General features: G+C 33.2%; 1 protein-coding gene across 1 annotated transcript in view; it reads right to left on the reverse strand.

Annotated features, from left to right (window-relative positions):
* The window catches only part of CFTR (CF transmembrane conductance regulator), a 165791-nt gene that overhangs the window by 114329 nt on the left and 37823 nt on the right, over window positions 1-13639 (reverse strand). The window contains exons 8-9 of the mRNA XM_051962411.1: window positions 6182-6428; window positions 2150-2242 (exon numbers count right to left, since the gene is read on the reverse strand). Of these exons, the coding sequence (XP_051818371.1) occupies window positions 2150-2242; window positions 6182-6428 (340 nt within the window). The remainder of the gene's footprint in view (window positions 1-2149; window positions 2243-6181; window positions 6429-13639) is intronic.

A 13639-nucleotide genomic window follows, 5' to 3' on the forward strand; every position in this document is an offset into this window, starting at 1 on the left:
TTATTTTTACCAATTTAAATTAATTCTTAGTTAGATTACAAAACACTTGAAAATTATAAACTATATTTCATTAAATTCTAAAATATCATATACATAATATAATTGGCTGAGAAACTCAAAACATAAGGAAAGAAAGAAGGAGAGAAGGAAGGAAGGAAGGAAGGGAGGGAGGGAAGAAGGAAGAAAGGAAGGAAGGGAGAGAGGGAGGGAGGGAGGGAGGGAAAAAGGGAGGAAGGAAGGAAGGAAGGGAGGGAAGTGGTGGGAGGGAGGAGAAAAGGAAGTCCAGATATCTTAGCCTTTCCACAATATCCTGCTGAAGAGCAATAACATTATACCCAGTCTAATCTGAAACAAATCATGACAGCAAATGAGTGAAGACTGACCACATCTGGTAATTCCCTGGCAGATATCTGGCTCCCTTGAATTTCTAGAAGGAGCTTCAGATATACACAGCTGAAGTAGAATTGTTGACCTTCCCTCAGGCGCCTTATTCACTACATGGCTTTAGATAAGAGACACTAAGGCATTGAGCAGCTAAGGAAAAGGAACTATATCTTCTCCATGTTAGGATGGTATTTGGAATGAGATGTGAGCTGAGCTTATTTTTAAACCAATCTGTACATATTCAATAGATAAATAAAGATGGGCAGTGGAGGGGAAGAAAGAAGCACAAATGATCCAAGGGATAAATTCCAGCCTAATCCTAGAATTAGTGAAAAAACTGAAAAATTTTTTTAAAAAAGTTTTCTTGCTTCTTTTATTGCTCTCTTTTTGACTCATACTCCCCAGGCCCAGCAGGCCTAGATGACAAGAAACTATGTTTCATAAGTAAATGAAGCTATGAAAGGTAAAGTATCTGCTGCTATTCTTCACTGAGATAAAAAATATGCTCTCATCCAGAGAGAGAGCTACAGAGACTGAATATGGATCAAAACATAGTATTTTTACCTTTGTTTGTTATCTTTCTTGTAATTTTCCCCCTTTTAATCTGAATATTTTTGCACAACATAACAAATATGGAAATGTTTAAAAGAATAGTATTAAAAGAATATTTAACCTATATCAGATAGTTTGCTGTCTTAGGGAGGGAGGAGGTGAGGAAGGGAGAAAAATTTGAAATACAAAGTCTTACAAAATGAATGTTAAGAAATACAAAATATCTAAGGGAACAAGAAATACAAATAGTTGTTAGGGAAGTTTCTAAGCAATTTGGAACTATATCCAAAAGGCTATAAAAATATACCCTTTGATCCAGAAGTTTCACTACTGGGTCTGTATCTCATAAAAAAAGGGAAAATGACCTACATGTAGAAAAATATTTGTTTTGCCCTTTTGGTAGTAGTGAGGAAGTAGAAATTGAGGGGATGCCTACCAGCTGGGGAAAGGCTGAATAAGTTATGGTATATAAAGGCAATGGAATTTTATTGTTTTATAAGAAATGATGAGCAGGCTGATTTCAGAAAAGATTGGAAAGACTTACATAAACTGACATTGAGTGAAGTGGGCAGAATCAGAACATTATATATAGTAACAACAAGATTATATAATGATCAACAGTGATATTTGACTCTTTTCAACAAGGTGATTCAAGGCAATTCCAATTGATTTGGGTTGAAAAATGACATCCTCATCCAGAGAGAGAGCTACAGAGACTGAATGTGGATCAAAACATAGTATTTTTACCTTTGTTTGTTATCTTTCTTGTAATTTTTCCCCTTTTAATCTGAATATTTTTGCACAACATGACAAATATGGAAATGTTTAAAAGAATAGTATTAAAAGAATATTTAACCTATATCAGATAGTTTGCTGTCTTGGAGAGGGGGGAGGTGAGGAAGGGAGAAAAATTTGAAATACAAAGTCTTACAAAATGAATGTTAAAACTATCTTTACATCTATTTGGAAAAATAAAATACTATTTAAAAAAAATAAGAAGAAAGAACATCTCAGATTTGCAATGCCCTCTGACTAAAAATAAATGTAACATGTGTTTGATCTTTTTAAACTGTAGGTTTTTTAATCCAAAAAAAAGGAGGATTGGTTAAAGTCAACTCTAAAATTCCTTTGTGATTATAACTGTCTTCCTATAGAACAAAATATTTAGAACAAATAAAATAAAATGATTATTTGATTTTTTTTAAATCCTGACCTCATCCCAGAATGCTGTTATGTTTTCCATCACAACATCTGTAGTTGTTAAGTTATATTCCAATGCTTTGTATTCTTCTTTTTGTAAGAAATCCTGTTCATAAAAGAGAGCAGAAATAGATACTGTGTGACCAAAAATGCAATAGCACACTGGAATACTTATTTCCAATACATCATTATCTAAGTTCTGGAAGCAGATACTGTAACTGGAGTTTCAAACTTCTTAAGTAAAAATATCATTTAGAGACTCAAGAGTTAAATATCCATATTGTACAATTCTAAAATGAATTTTTACATCATGGCAAAAACCAAAGTTAAACATACAAAATTTCAGTAAAATACATTTTTGTTTGTTACCAAGAAATTGTCCCTTCTTTGGTATGTCCAAATCCCAGGATGATTGACTGTTAAGAAGCAAACTCTAGCCAGAAGTTTTTAACCTTTCTTGTATCATGAACCCCATTGGCAGTCTAGTGAAACTTACACATCTTGTATTAAAATAAATACAGAGATAACAAAAGAAACCAACTATATTAAAATAGTTATGAAAAATGTTAATGATCATAGACTCCAGGTTAAGAAATCCTGTTCTGCCTGCTTCACCAGTTTTTCAGAGATGAGAAGGCAGAGGATGGAACAATAAGAGGCAGGGAACCTGATGCCAGGGTTGGTCAAACACAAGAGACCATCCTGAGTCAGCAGCCTGCTGTCTGAAAGTACATGTAATTTTCCTTCACTGAGGATGCTTGTATTATCCCCACCTTGTAAAGAAAACAGAATTCATAACTCAGGATTTAGCAGAAATCTCTTCAATCTCCAGCCATAGTACTCACACATTGGAAACACTCAGTACCTGTGGCTTTTCTTCTTGAATGGACAGTTCCTTTCAGAACATCCATTTAAGAAGGGTTCCCAGACCAGCTGTGCCTCATTATTCCTCAGGCTGCATTCTAGACTCTCTAAGACCACCCTCCAACTACCCATCCCTGTACTGTTCACTACAGGGACCCTCATCTTCTAAATTACCACCCCATTCCCATTTTCAGCTTCCTTTTATGTATTGTAAAATTTTTATAAGATTACTTGTAAGATTGTAAGATCCTTAAAGTTAGGCACTGACTTTCATTTTTCTTCTATATATTTTCCATTTTTTAAAACAGTACCTAGTACACAATAGATATTTAATAAATGCTTCTTAACTAACTCTATACCAGAGCTTCTTAAACTTTTCCCATTTATGACCCCCTTTTGCTTGAGAAATTTTTATATGATGGTGGTTATATAGGTGTACAGATTAAACATTTACTGAGAAATCATAATTTCATGATCTCCACATTCATTTATGCAACCTCATATGTGATCATGGCCCATAGTTTAAGAAGGTTTTTTCGATACTGCCTAGAAATATGGCTCAATATAGCTATAATATCAAGGAAACCTACCTGTTTAACAAAATATAGTCTCCTTATAACATTAACAGTATAATTTTATCTTTAATAATATTGCTATTTTGAGTTAATATTATAATTTCATCTTTAGCATTATTACTACACTAATTACGATCCTAATAAACTTAGGAAACTAGAAAAACTGATACAACTCTTCCAAAAAGATTCAACTGCAGTCCTAAAGAAAAATATTTTAAAACTTACACAGGTCAAAGATTTTTATTGCCCTTGTTAAGCAAGATAAGTGAGGGAAAGGGGTTCAAAATGTAGTGCATCTATCCTAAAGACCTTCCCATTTGTTTTTCTGACTCATGCATATATTAGTTCTCTTGGAAAGTATGACATAACTTCCAATACGTTAAAAAAAATTGCTAATGAATAAATAAATGGCCCCTTAGACTTCCTGTGATCGGATTTATACATTAAAAAAAAAAAAAAAAACTATAGATCCTGAACTGGAATGGACCTCAGAGACCATCCAGTCCAACTTTCTAATTTAAGAGATGATGAAACTGATGCTCAATTAAGTGATACATCCAAGGTCACTAAGATAGTATTTATGAGCATCAGGATCCCTCCATTCAAGAAATCCAGTTCAAGATCCGAGACCTTCTTTATTACATATCATTTATATAATCACATGGGATGGTATACAGTATGGTAGACAGAAACAGAGCTTGAAGGAAAACTCAGGCTTAAATCCTGCCTGCATGACTACTGGGCAATCTCTTCATCTTTCTGTGTTCTAGATAACTTTTTTTGGAGGCAATGGGAATTAAATCATTTACCCAGGGTCACACAGCTAATAAGTGTCTGAGGTTAAATTTGAATTCAGATCCTCCTGACTCCAGGGCCAGTGCTCTATCCACAGAATCACTTAGCTGCCCCATTAGGTATTTCTTTAGGGCTTTATATTGCAGGGAAGGTATAGTTTAGTAATGCATTATCATAAAAAAATCCTTGTTTGGTAGTTCTTTGTAGCAGTGAAATCATAGGTCCAGACTCTATTCCTATTATCCCTAACTTTATTTATCATCTAGAAATTTAAGTTCTGCTTCAATAATCAATTTAAGGAAAAGTGGAGAAATATTCTGAAGATTAATATCAAAAGTAAAATAATCTGTAAATTAAATATTCAAAAGAAGATCAAAAATGCCCTACTAAAAAATCACAGAATTTGCCATCTCTTTATCCATTTATAAATAATTAAAGGCAATGTGGTTCAATTGAAAGAACACTGGATTTGGAGTCAAAGGATGGAGATTTGAATTCTGGCTTTGCTATTTACTACCCATGTGACTTTGGAGCCACTTAACCTCTCTAGGACTGAGTGAGATTCCTTGTATGGAAGATGAAGAGATTGAATGAGATGAATTCTACCATCTACTCAGCACTGTTCTTACTTAGCACAACTTTCTGGTACATAGGTTTTTGTTGTTATTCATCTTTCATCTTTGAAGAGGATTAATAATGTTACTGATGATGTCTTGACTTTCTAGTGACTTAGATTTCAGTGAGGTATATAGTTGCACAAAGTCATCAGCCTTTCATCAGACTTTTTCAGTCATCAAATTCCAATGTTAAAGACAAAAATCAAGAGAATTAGTGATGGCCTGGGATACAGTGGATAACCTTGGCATCTTTGATGTCTGATCAAGTTATAATTTCATAGCATCTGTATCAACCTACTTCATGGTCATTGAAATAAATTGTTCTCATATGCCCATTCTTTTGGAGGAAGTCTTTACATGCTTGGGATAGACATCTCCCTAACTCACCAACAGATTGGAGACATGTCAGTTATTCTCTACCTGGTTTAACCCATCTGCCAAGATAGTTTTATTGATGTCTGGCCACTGAACATAATATAGCTTCTTGGAGCCACAGGTGAAAGTTAGATGAAATATGCACAAAAAAGGTAAATAAATGGCCCTGAAAGAGTTCAGCAAACAAACCATCATACAAGAAGTGCTAATCCTCCCTGAACACCCCATAAACCCTCTGGCAAATAGTAGATGCGTAATAAACATTTATTGATTGACTAAGTCTGTGATCCAATGAAACTAAAAAGTCAGTTCTGCATTTTAAAACGTATTACATGTATATCTTAAAACTTCTCTCAAAAGATTTCAATGTTATTATGCTGGGCTTTGTGAGGAATTTGACTTGGCAGATAAGGTTCAAATTTTTTTGGCTCAAACTTAATCATTTCCAGCCATATGATTTAGAAACATTTTTCCTATCAGAGGCATTAGGTGGTAAATTTTGTATCTTTCTAGTTATTCTGCCATCAATCTATGTAAAAATCAATAATTCAGGGTAAATAGTAACAATCAACAAAAAAAAGTCTCTGGCCCAAAGAAACAGCAAGTCCTAAACTACTACTCTGCATCAATTATGACTTTCTTTCAATCCAATAGCCCTTTTGTAGGAAAAAAATTCATCAGACTGAGGACAATTGTTGTGTTGTAATAGTCTAAATTTTAAGAAGGCTCATGGATACTCATTTAGTAAGATGTTTCCACTAGGCAAGTTTAGAAATGCCCAGAAAATACTGCATATTATATGTAGTTATTATATAGTACCTGTATTTTGTTTATTGCTCCAAGAGAATCATACCACGTTTGCACGGCCCAGGGAAACTGCCGAGTGACTGCCATACGAAGAACGATGCAGAATGAGATGGTTGTAAATATTTTTCGCAGTATAATTCCTTTGATCAAGGCATAAGGAAGCACAGCTAGAAATACAACAAAGAAACCTGAGAAGAAGAAGGCTGAGCTATTGAAGTATCTCACATATGCGGTTTTTCGGGTCAGTTTCAGTTCAGTTCTGTAAAAACAAAACAAAATGAAATTTGGGTAGAATTTCAGAATTGCTGATTTGATGTATCTTGGAATTTAATCTCTGAATGTTATCTTTCTTCAAATTGTCATAGTGTCTAGTACACTCTAGGGGCTTACTGAAAATCTCATTCAACTAAATTATCATACAGTTAACTGGTAAAAAGAAGTAGCTAAATCTCAAATATTTCTGGAAATCAGAGAGGAGGCATAATCTAGACAAAGAAGGCTATTCTTAATCTAAAATTCAATTCAACAAAATTTCACCACACACCTACAGCGCAGTGTAATAGGGTTAGCAGTTTCACATAGACAATATTCTGATTAGATGCTGATATTTCTATTTTAGGTGGTTTTTTTTAACATATTCTTTTTTAGAAGCAATGACACTTAGCTAATCATGTCCTAGATTCCTATCATTAGGTATATCTCATCAAAATTCTCATTCACTTCAAAGAAGCTTCGAATATGGAAATGGTATACAGGATGTAAAAATATATCTGGCTTAAAATTGCTAACTGTGTAACCATTCTTCTTACAAAAGAGTCTCTATATTAAGAAAAACTCAATTGTTAGAAACTGTTCACTTTTAGTATTATTTTGTATTATATATTTCACTTGAAATATATTCCAGATACTACCCAAAAATATTTATTTGAATTATAAATGAAAATAAGCACAGTACTACTATACACAATAGGTAGTAAATTTTTACTATGAAAATTTTTTTACAAATGTTACAGATTTTACAGATGTTACAGAGTTGTCACAGATGAAAATTTAAATAAATGTAGTGTTTAAATAAAAGTCATAGTGGCATAGTAAACTTTTAAAACTTAATTTGAGATGTTTAACATATATTTCTAATATTTTAAGTGATAATTCAGAAAATAATTATTATGTATTCTCATTATATATCACTTCCATTCACTGGCAGAATCTAGACAGGATGATTTATTGGCCCAACTTTTTGAAACAATTTTAACTATACATAATTTCTTTATTTTAATGAAATTAAATATGGAATTGACAAAAATGTCAAGTATATAACTTCACCATGAAGTTTACAAAAGAAACTCTCTGATGCCAAGATGTATAGATATCTACAATTACTTGTACCTCCATGTTTTCTATATACAAAAAAGGACTTTTAAAATTTTCTTAACAATTTTTGACAAAACTATGTTGCTTTTTTATTTTTTAAGATCACTCCTAAGCTATATGTCAGTAAGACAATTCTGTTACCTAAGCTACATGTCAGTAAGATAATTTCAGTATTCATTCAAAATGCAATTTAGATGTTTAAACTGTGGAGATGTTCCAATAGATATTTGGACAAATATCGTAGAAATCTGAGTTAAGGCACATCAAGGACAAAGAAAGGGACCAATGAAAGTGTATGTTAATACCAAGTCCAACTTCAGGCTCCATTTCTTTGAGTGTTATGTTGTTTGATGACCACAAGAACCCACCCCATCCTGCCCTAATGTAAAGAAAGAATAGTGGGACTAAGAGGTCAAGCAGACAATAGCACCACAGATTGTTTTTAGGGAATGTTTTTAGAGTGTGAATTAATCCCCACTTTACATACATAATTCAGATATGGAGTACTAAGTACTAAAAAAAAAATTCCCAAAAAATTGCATTCCAAAGAAAAAAGGAGAACAAAACCATAATAAGATAAAAGTGATTGAATTTGCTTAAGCTGCACAATGACTCAATCCATGAGTCATTTACTTATTTTGGTAAGCCAAGTTTAAAATGCTGACATTACAAAACTTAAAATTGTCCTGAAAGTTAAATAATTATATTTAAAATAATAATATGAAAAGGAAAAACAGTTTTTAAAAAAAGAACAATGGAAGAAGAAAGAAGCACAAAGTAATACTAGGAAGAGAAGATAGATAATGTAGAAAAATAACTGAAAGCAGAAACAGGGAGAAAAGGTTTTTAAAGATCAGTACTACGCCAATGAGTAGTATTTTTCATTAGAAATACACTTACGTTATGCAAGTCATAAAATACCTTATCAGTATCTTTTAAAAACTAGAAAGTGATTTTATGACAGAAGTGCAATAAAACAATAGCTGTGTGTTGAGCTTTGGAGCATACTTTTGCCCTGGTTCAATACTGGCACAGGCTGAGTTTAATTACTCTATATTCCTTTCAACAGAGCAATCTCTCTCTGAAAATTTTATTTGATTTCTTTGGTAGATGCCAACTATTTTCCATATTTACGTCAGTTCAAAACATGCTTTTCGTCAGCAATTTCCAACCTTTTCGTCAGCAATTTCAAAAATTTCACACCAGATTAAGGAACTAGACTCTATAAGCCACAGCTAAGTATTTATTTACTTTGCCATGAAAACCCCAAATGGGATCATTGAAAGTCAGGTACAACCAAAACTACTGAATTACAAGCATTTACTATTAGAACTGTGCAAACATCAATTTATAGTAGAAAGGATGGGTTTTCCAAAATTATAGATATAAAACTATTAGAGACCTTCTAGATCTACAGATCAGTACAAACTTATCATTTTATAGATGAAGAAATTGAAGACTGGAAAATGATTTCACATGGCTAGTAAGAATCAGAGATGAGATTTGAATCCTGACTTAGACCTAGCTTCATCTTTTGTACTAGAGAGAGAAATAACCAATAAGGGCCACATAATTGAAATTTATCATTGAGGGCTGAGAAAAAGGATAGCTGGTAATCAGTTATTTAGCTTGCAATTCTAGCACTAAAATAGACAACAATGTTGAAGATTGTGATTGGCTAATCATTGTTATATCCAAAAACAATTCCTAAGACCTATGCAAACTGCCATGGTCTGGCAACCTTTTCTGGATGGTGGTGAGAAAAATTCTGTGGGTTTTCTGGATTTTATTTTTCTTATATGGCATAACAAAAATAAATGACCAATAACTATGTTTGGGAAATAGTACTCTTTTACTCCTTCTGTTTACATGGCAGGGACTTACCATCTCACCTTTTCTTTCTTGTTGTTCCAATCACACACCTGGAGCTTAGTTCTCATTCCTGTCTACGTGAATCAGCCCCTAGTATTCCAGGTAACCCATATAGAGTCTACCCACGAAAGTATTTTTCTTTTGGTCTACTTTTCTTTTTGAAACTATTATGCAATCTATAACCTTATACCACTTATCTTTTTTTCATCAAGTTTTTTAAACCAAAGTATTTCCTATCATTCAATTTCATATTTTTCAAATGTCCATATTTCTAATGTTTAATGAATAAGGACTTTAAGGGAAATTGACCTGCTATGTTTTGGAAAATGCAGTGTAATTATTTGCCAAAGGTTAGTTCAGCAATTGCCCCACAGTCTGTACAGTATGTCTTTCCTGGATATAGTCTTGAATGATCAAAGTAAGAAAGATATTTGGGGTGAAGCCAGAGAGGAGCCCAAGTGCTAAGTACTAATGGGTTTCTATGAAGTATTATATGTAAAAATACACTGCAGCATAGTGAAAGATTTCTGGCCTTAGAAGCAGGTTCAGAGCCTTATGACCTTGGACAAATCACTCAATCTCAATGCCCTAGGCAATTCTCTATGATTCAAAGTTTCAGAAAAGTTTCTAGTCTGCTGTGGGAACTGAATATGGATCATAAAAGTATTTTCACCTTGTTGTTGTTGTTGTTGTTGTTTGCTTGTTTTTTTTCTTCATTTTTTTTCTTTTTGATCTGTTTTTTTTTTATATAGCATGATAAATGTGGAAATATGTTTACACAAATTGCACATGTTTAATCTATATTGGATTGCTTGCTGTCTGGTGAGGGGGGAAGGTGAGAAAAATTTGGAACACAAGATTTTTCAAGAGTGAATGTTGAAAACTTATCTTTGCATGTATTTTGAAAAATAAAAAGCTATTATTATTAAAAAAAAAAAAAAAGGTTTCAATCTATTTCATACAAGGAATCTCCCATCCCAGAATTTCCATCCAGCAGTGAAAGGATAATTCCAAACCAAAACAAAGAATAAATTCTATTCAAGTAAAAATGTATTCCCCAAGTACCTACAATATACAATGCACTATTCTAAATTCTGAGGACACAAAGATACAAAACTTCCTGCTTTCAAGGGCTTCATAGTCGAACAGAGACAATATGAAAACTATGTATGAACAAGATTATATTCATTATATCTGTGTCTCTGTCTCTGTCTCTGTCTCTCTCTCTCTCTCACACACACACACACACACACACACACACACACACGATAAATAGTGGATAATCTCAGAGGGAAGACACTGAGATTAGGGACTGAAAAAGGCTTTTTTGCAAAAACTTGGGTTTCAGGTGAGGCTTGAAGGAAGCCAGAGAAGCCAGCAATTACAATTAAAGAGGAAGAGAGTTCCATTGGGGCAAACCCAGTAAAAAATGCTTTGAACTGCAAGATAGAATGCTTTTTGTGAGGAACATCAAGGAAGCCAGTGTCACTAAATCATGAACTGTGTGAGGGTACTAAAATATAAGAAGACTGGGAGGGGAAAAAAACAAATGATACTCATTGGTGATTTTCATTAAATAAGCTTCATTAACTTCAAAAGCTTAGATCCAGAGGTTCAAATGCTTGAATCCATAGGCTTGGGATTTTGCTTCCTTAAGTTACTATTCTTGTTTTAAAGAACAAATACATTTTATCAAAGAGATTTATTACAAGTTATTCCCATTTCCCAAAGATTCATGGCACTATGTAGGTGATCCATTGGTCTCAAAAGTTAAGACAGAGGAACATAAGGTCTAGTGACACTTGCCAAGCTAGAACATCTTTGAGTGGTTGGGCTATTTTTTTTTTTTTTTTTGGCAGAGGCAATTGGAGTTAAGTGACTTGCCCAGGGTCACACAGCTAGGAAGTGTTAAGTGTTTGACATTAAATTTGACCTCAGGTCCTCCTGACTTCAGGACTTGTGCTCTATCCACTGCGCCACCTACCTGCCCTAGTAATTGAGCTATTTTGAACCTAATCTCAAATGTATGTGTATGTATGATATATGTTTATACTGAAAAATTAATTAGACAGATTAACAATAGCATGGCATAGTCGTGGACATTTTCAGCTCCTCCTGTTTTTCTCATTTGGATTATTAAGTACATATTTGAGTGATCATGGATTTCATTAAAAAGGCCCTGAAACGGTGAATATGTTAGAAACAAAAAGGGACAGAACAGTGGTTCTCCTGGAACAATCAAAGAAGATATGAAGAAAGATATTAGGACAGCAATGGCCCCTATGAAGTGTAAATAGCTACAAGCTACTTCTAATGAAACAACATGGGGGAATCCCTAGGGTTAGTTGGATTGGGAAGTAGTGTTGGACTCAGCCACAGGAACTTTCACTTCCCAGACAGTGTGGAAAGGCTGGTATCTGACTTAGGGAAACTTAAGGGAACTTCTGCTGGGAAGGAATGCCAGCCTCAATTGCTGAAACTACACTCTAGGCAAGAAGGAACCAGCACAAGATGGATAAGTGCAGAAGAAGGAACTCTGTCAGGTTACAGGCACTTAATAAGAGGGTGGTGTTTTTAGTTTCAGATTTCAGGCCAGAGGGAAGAAATGAAGGAAGATCTAAAACCAGATGCATCATTCTCACCTCCACCTCTACCCTACCCAGCAATACAAGGCAAAAGGGAATACACTAACAAGCTCTTATTTTAAAAAAATGATCAGGAGAAATAAACTAATTATAGAAAGTTATTTTGGGAAGATTGGGACTCATCTTCAGAGAAAGATATTGAAGTTAAAAAAAAAAAAAAGCTTCTCCTACCCTAAAGGGTAACATCAAATAGTCCTCTTCCCAAAAAGAATTCATTTTTAAAAAACTCAAAAAATATATTGAAAAATAAATGAAAGAGACTGGCAAAACATTTTAAAAATAAGAACAATCCCAGAAATGCAAGATTATAAAAAACTAACTAGAAAAGGAGAATCAGATTCTTAAGGAAGAAATGACTCTGAAAATTAGAACTGAGCAAGGGGAAGTAAATGAAGTTATAAGAGACCAAGAAATAATAAAACAAAATGAAAATATAAAGAATATAAAGAAAATAGAGAAATGTGAGACATATCATAAGAAAAACTACAGTTGTGGAGAACAGATCAAGAAAAGATAAAAATAATTGGACTACCTGAATGCTATGACCACAAAAAGAATCTGAATACAATCATACAAGAAATAATTAAAGAAAATTGTCCTGAATTGTAGAAGTGTCAGAACAAGAAGGAAAAACAGAAATAATTTATTTTAAAAAATCCACTGGTCCCTACCTAAAAGAGATCCCATAGGAAAACCTACAGGAACATCATTGCTAAATTTCAAAAACCTCAAATAAAAGGGGAAATTTAACAAGTAACAAACAAACAAAAATTTGAATATGCTGGAGCCGCAATTAGAATCACATAAGACCACAATGCTACAATAAAAGACCATAGTTCTTGCAAAATTATAGTTCAAAGATCAAAAGAACTAGCATCATAGCCAAAAATATTATATACAGCAAAATTAAATATAAAAATAAATGGGGAAAAATAGATATTCAAGGAATTTCCAAATTTTCAAGATTTTCTTGCAAACAAACCTGACCTTAATAGAAAACTTGCTACATAAGAGTCAACATCAAAAATTAATTTTCAAGGAACTCTATATAGACAAATTGTTTATATATATAAATCACATGTCCAAGATTGTTATTAGTAATTGGGTAGTTCAGAAGAAAGATTGGGGCAGAACTGAATATGATGTGATTCTCAAAAGCATGGGAAAAGTGTGAGAAAAGGTAAAAATAGTAATAATGTTATACAAATGAGATACAAAAGCAAAAACTGATCAAGGAATTAGATGGGGGAGAAGAACTGATAGTTCTGAAATTCTACTCATACCAACAATGGATTAAAGAGAAAACAATACATCTATATCTAGGAAAGTATAAAACTCCAAAATTTTTAAAGAAATAAGAAGAGGAGGGAATTGAATAAGACAGGATCTAGAAGGATATGTTAAAGTTTTTTTTTAATTTTGTTTATATATTTGAGATATAAGGAATTTAACCAAGAAACTATCTACAAAAAGGGTTGTAGGGTTTTTTAAGTCAATTTTTTCTTTCTTCTAACCTTGGCGACATTGGTTTTATTTGTATAAAACATTTTTAACTTAATGTAATCAAAGTCATCCATTT

The sequence above is a fragment of the Antechinus flavipes genome, chromosome 5 (assembly GCF_016432865.1).
Source record: "Antechinus flavipes isolate AdamAnt ecotype Samford, QLD, Australia chromosome 5, AdamAnt_v2, whole genome shotgun sequence".
Taxonomy (NCBI): Eukaryota; Metazoa; Chordata; class Mammalia; order Dasyuromorphia; family Dasyuridae; genus Antechinus; species Antechinus flavipes.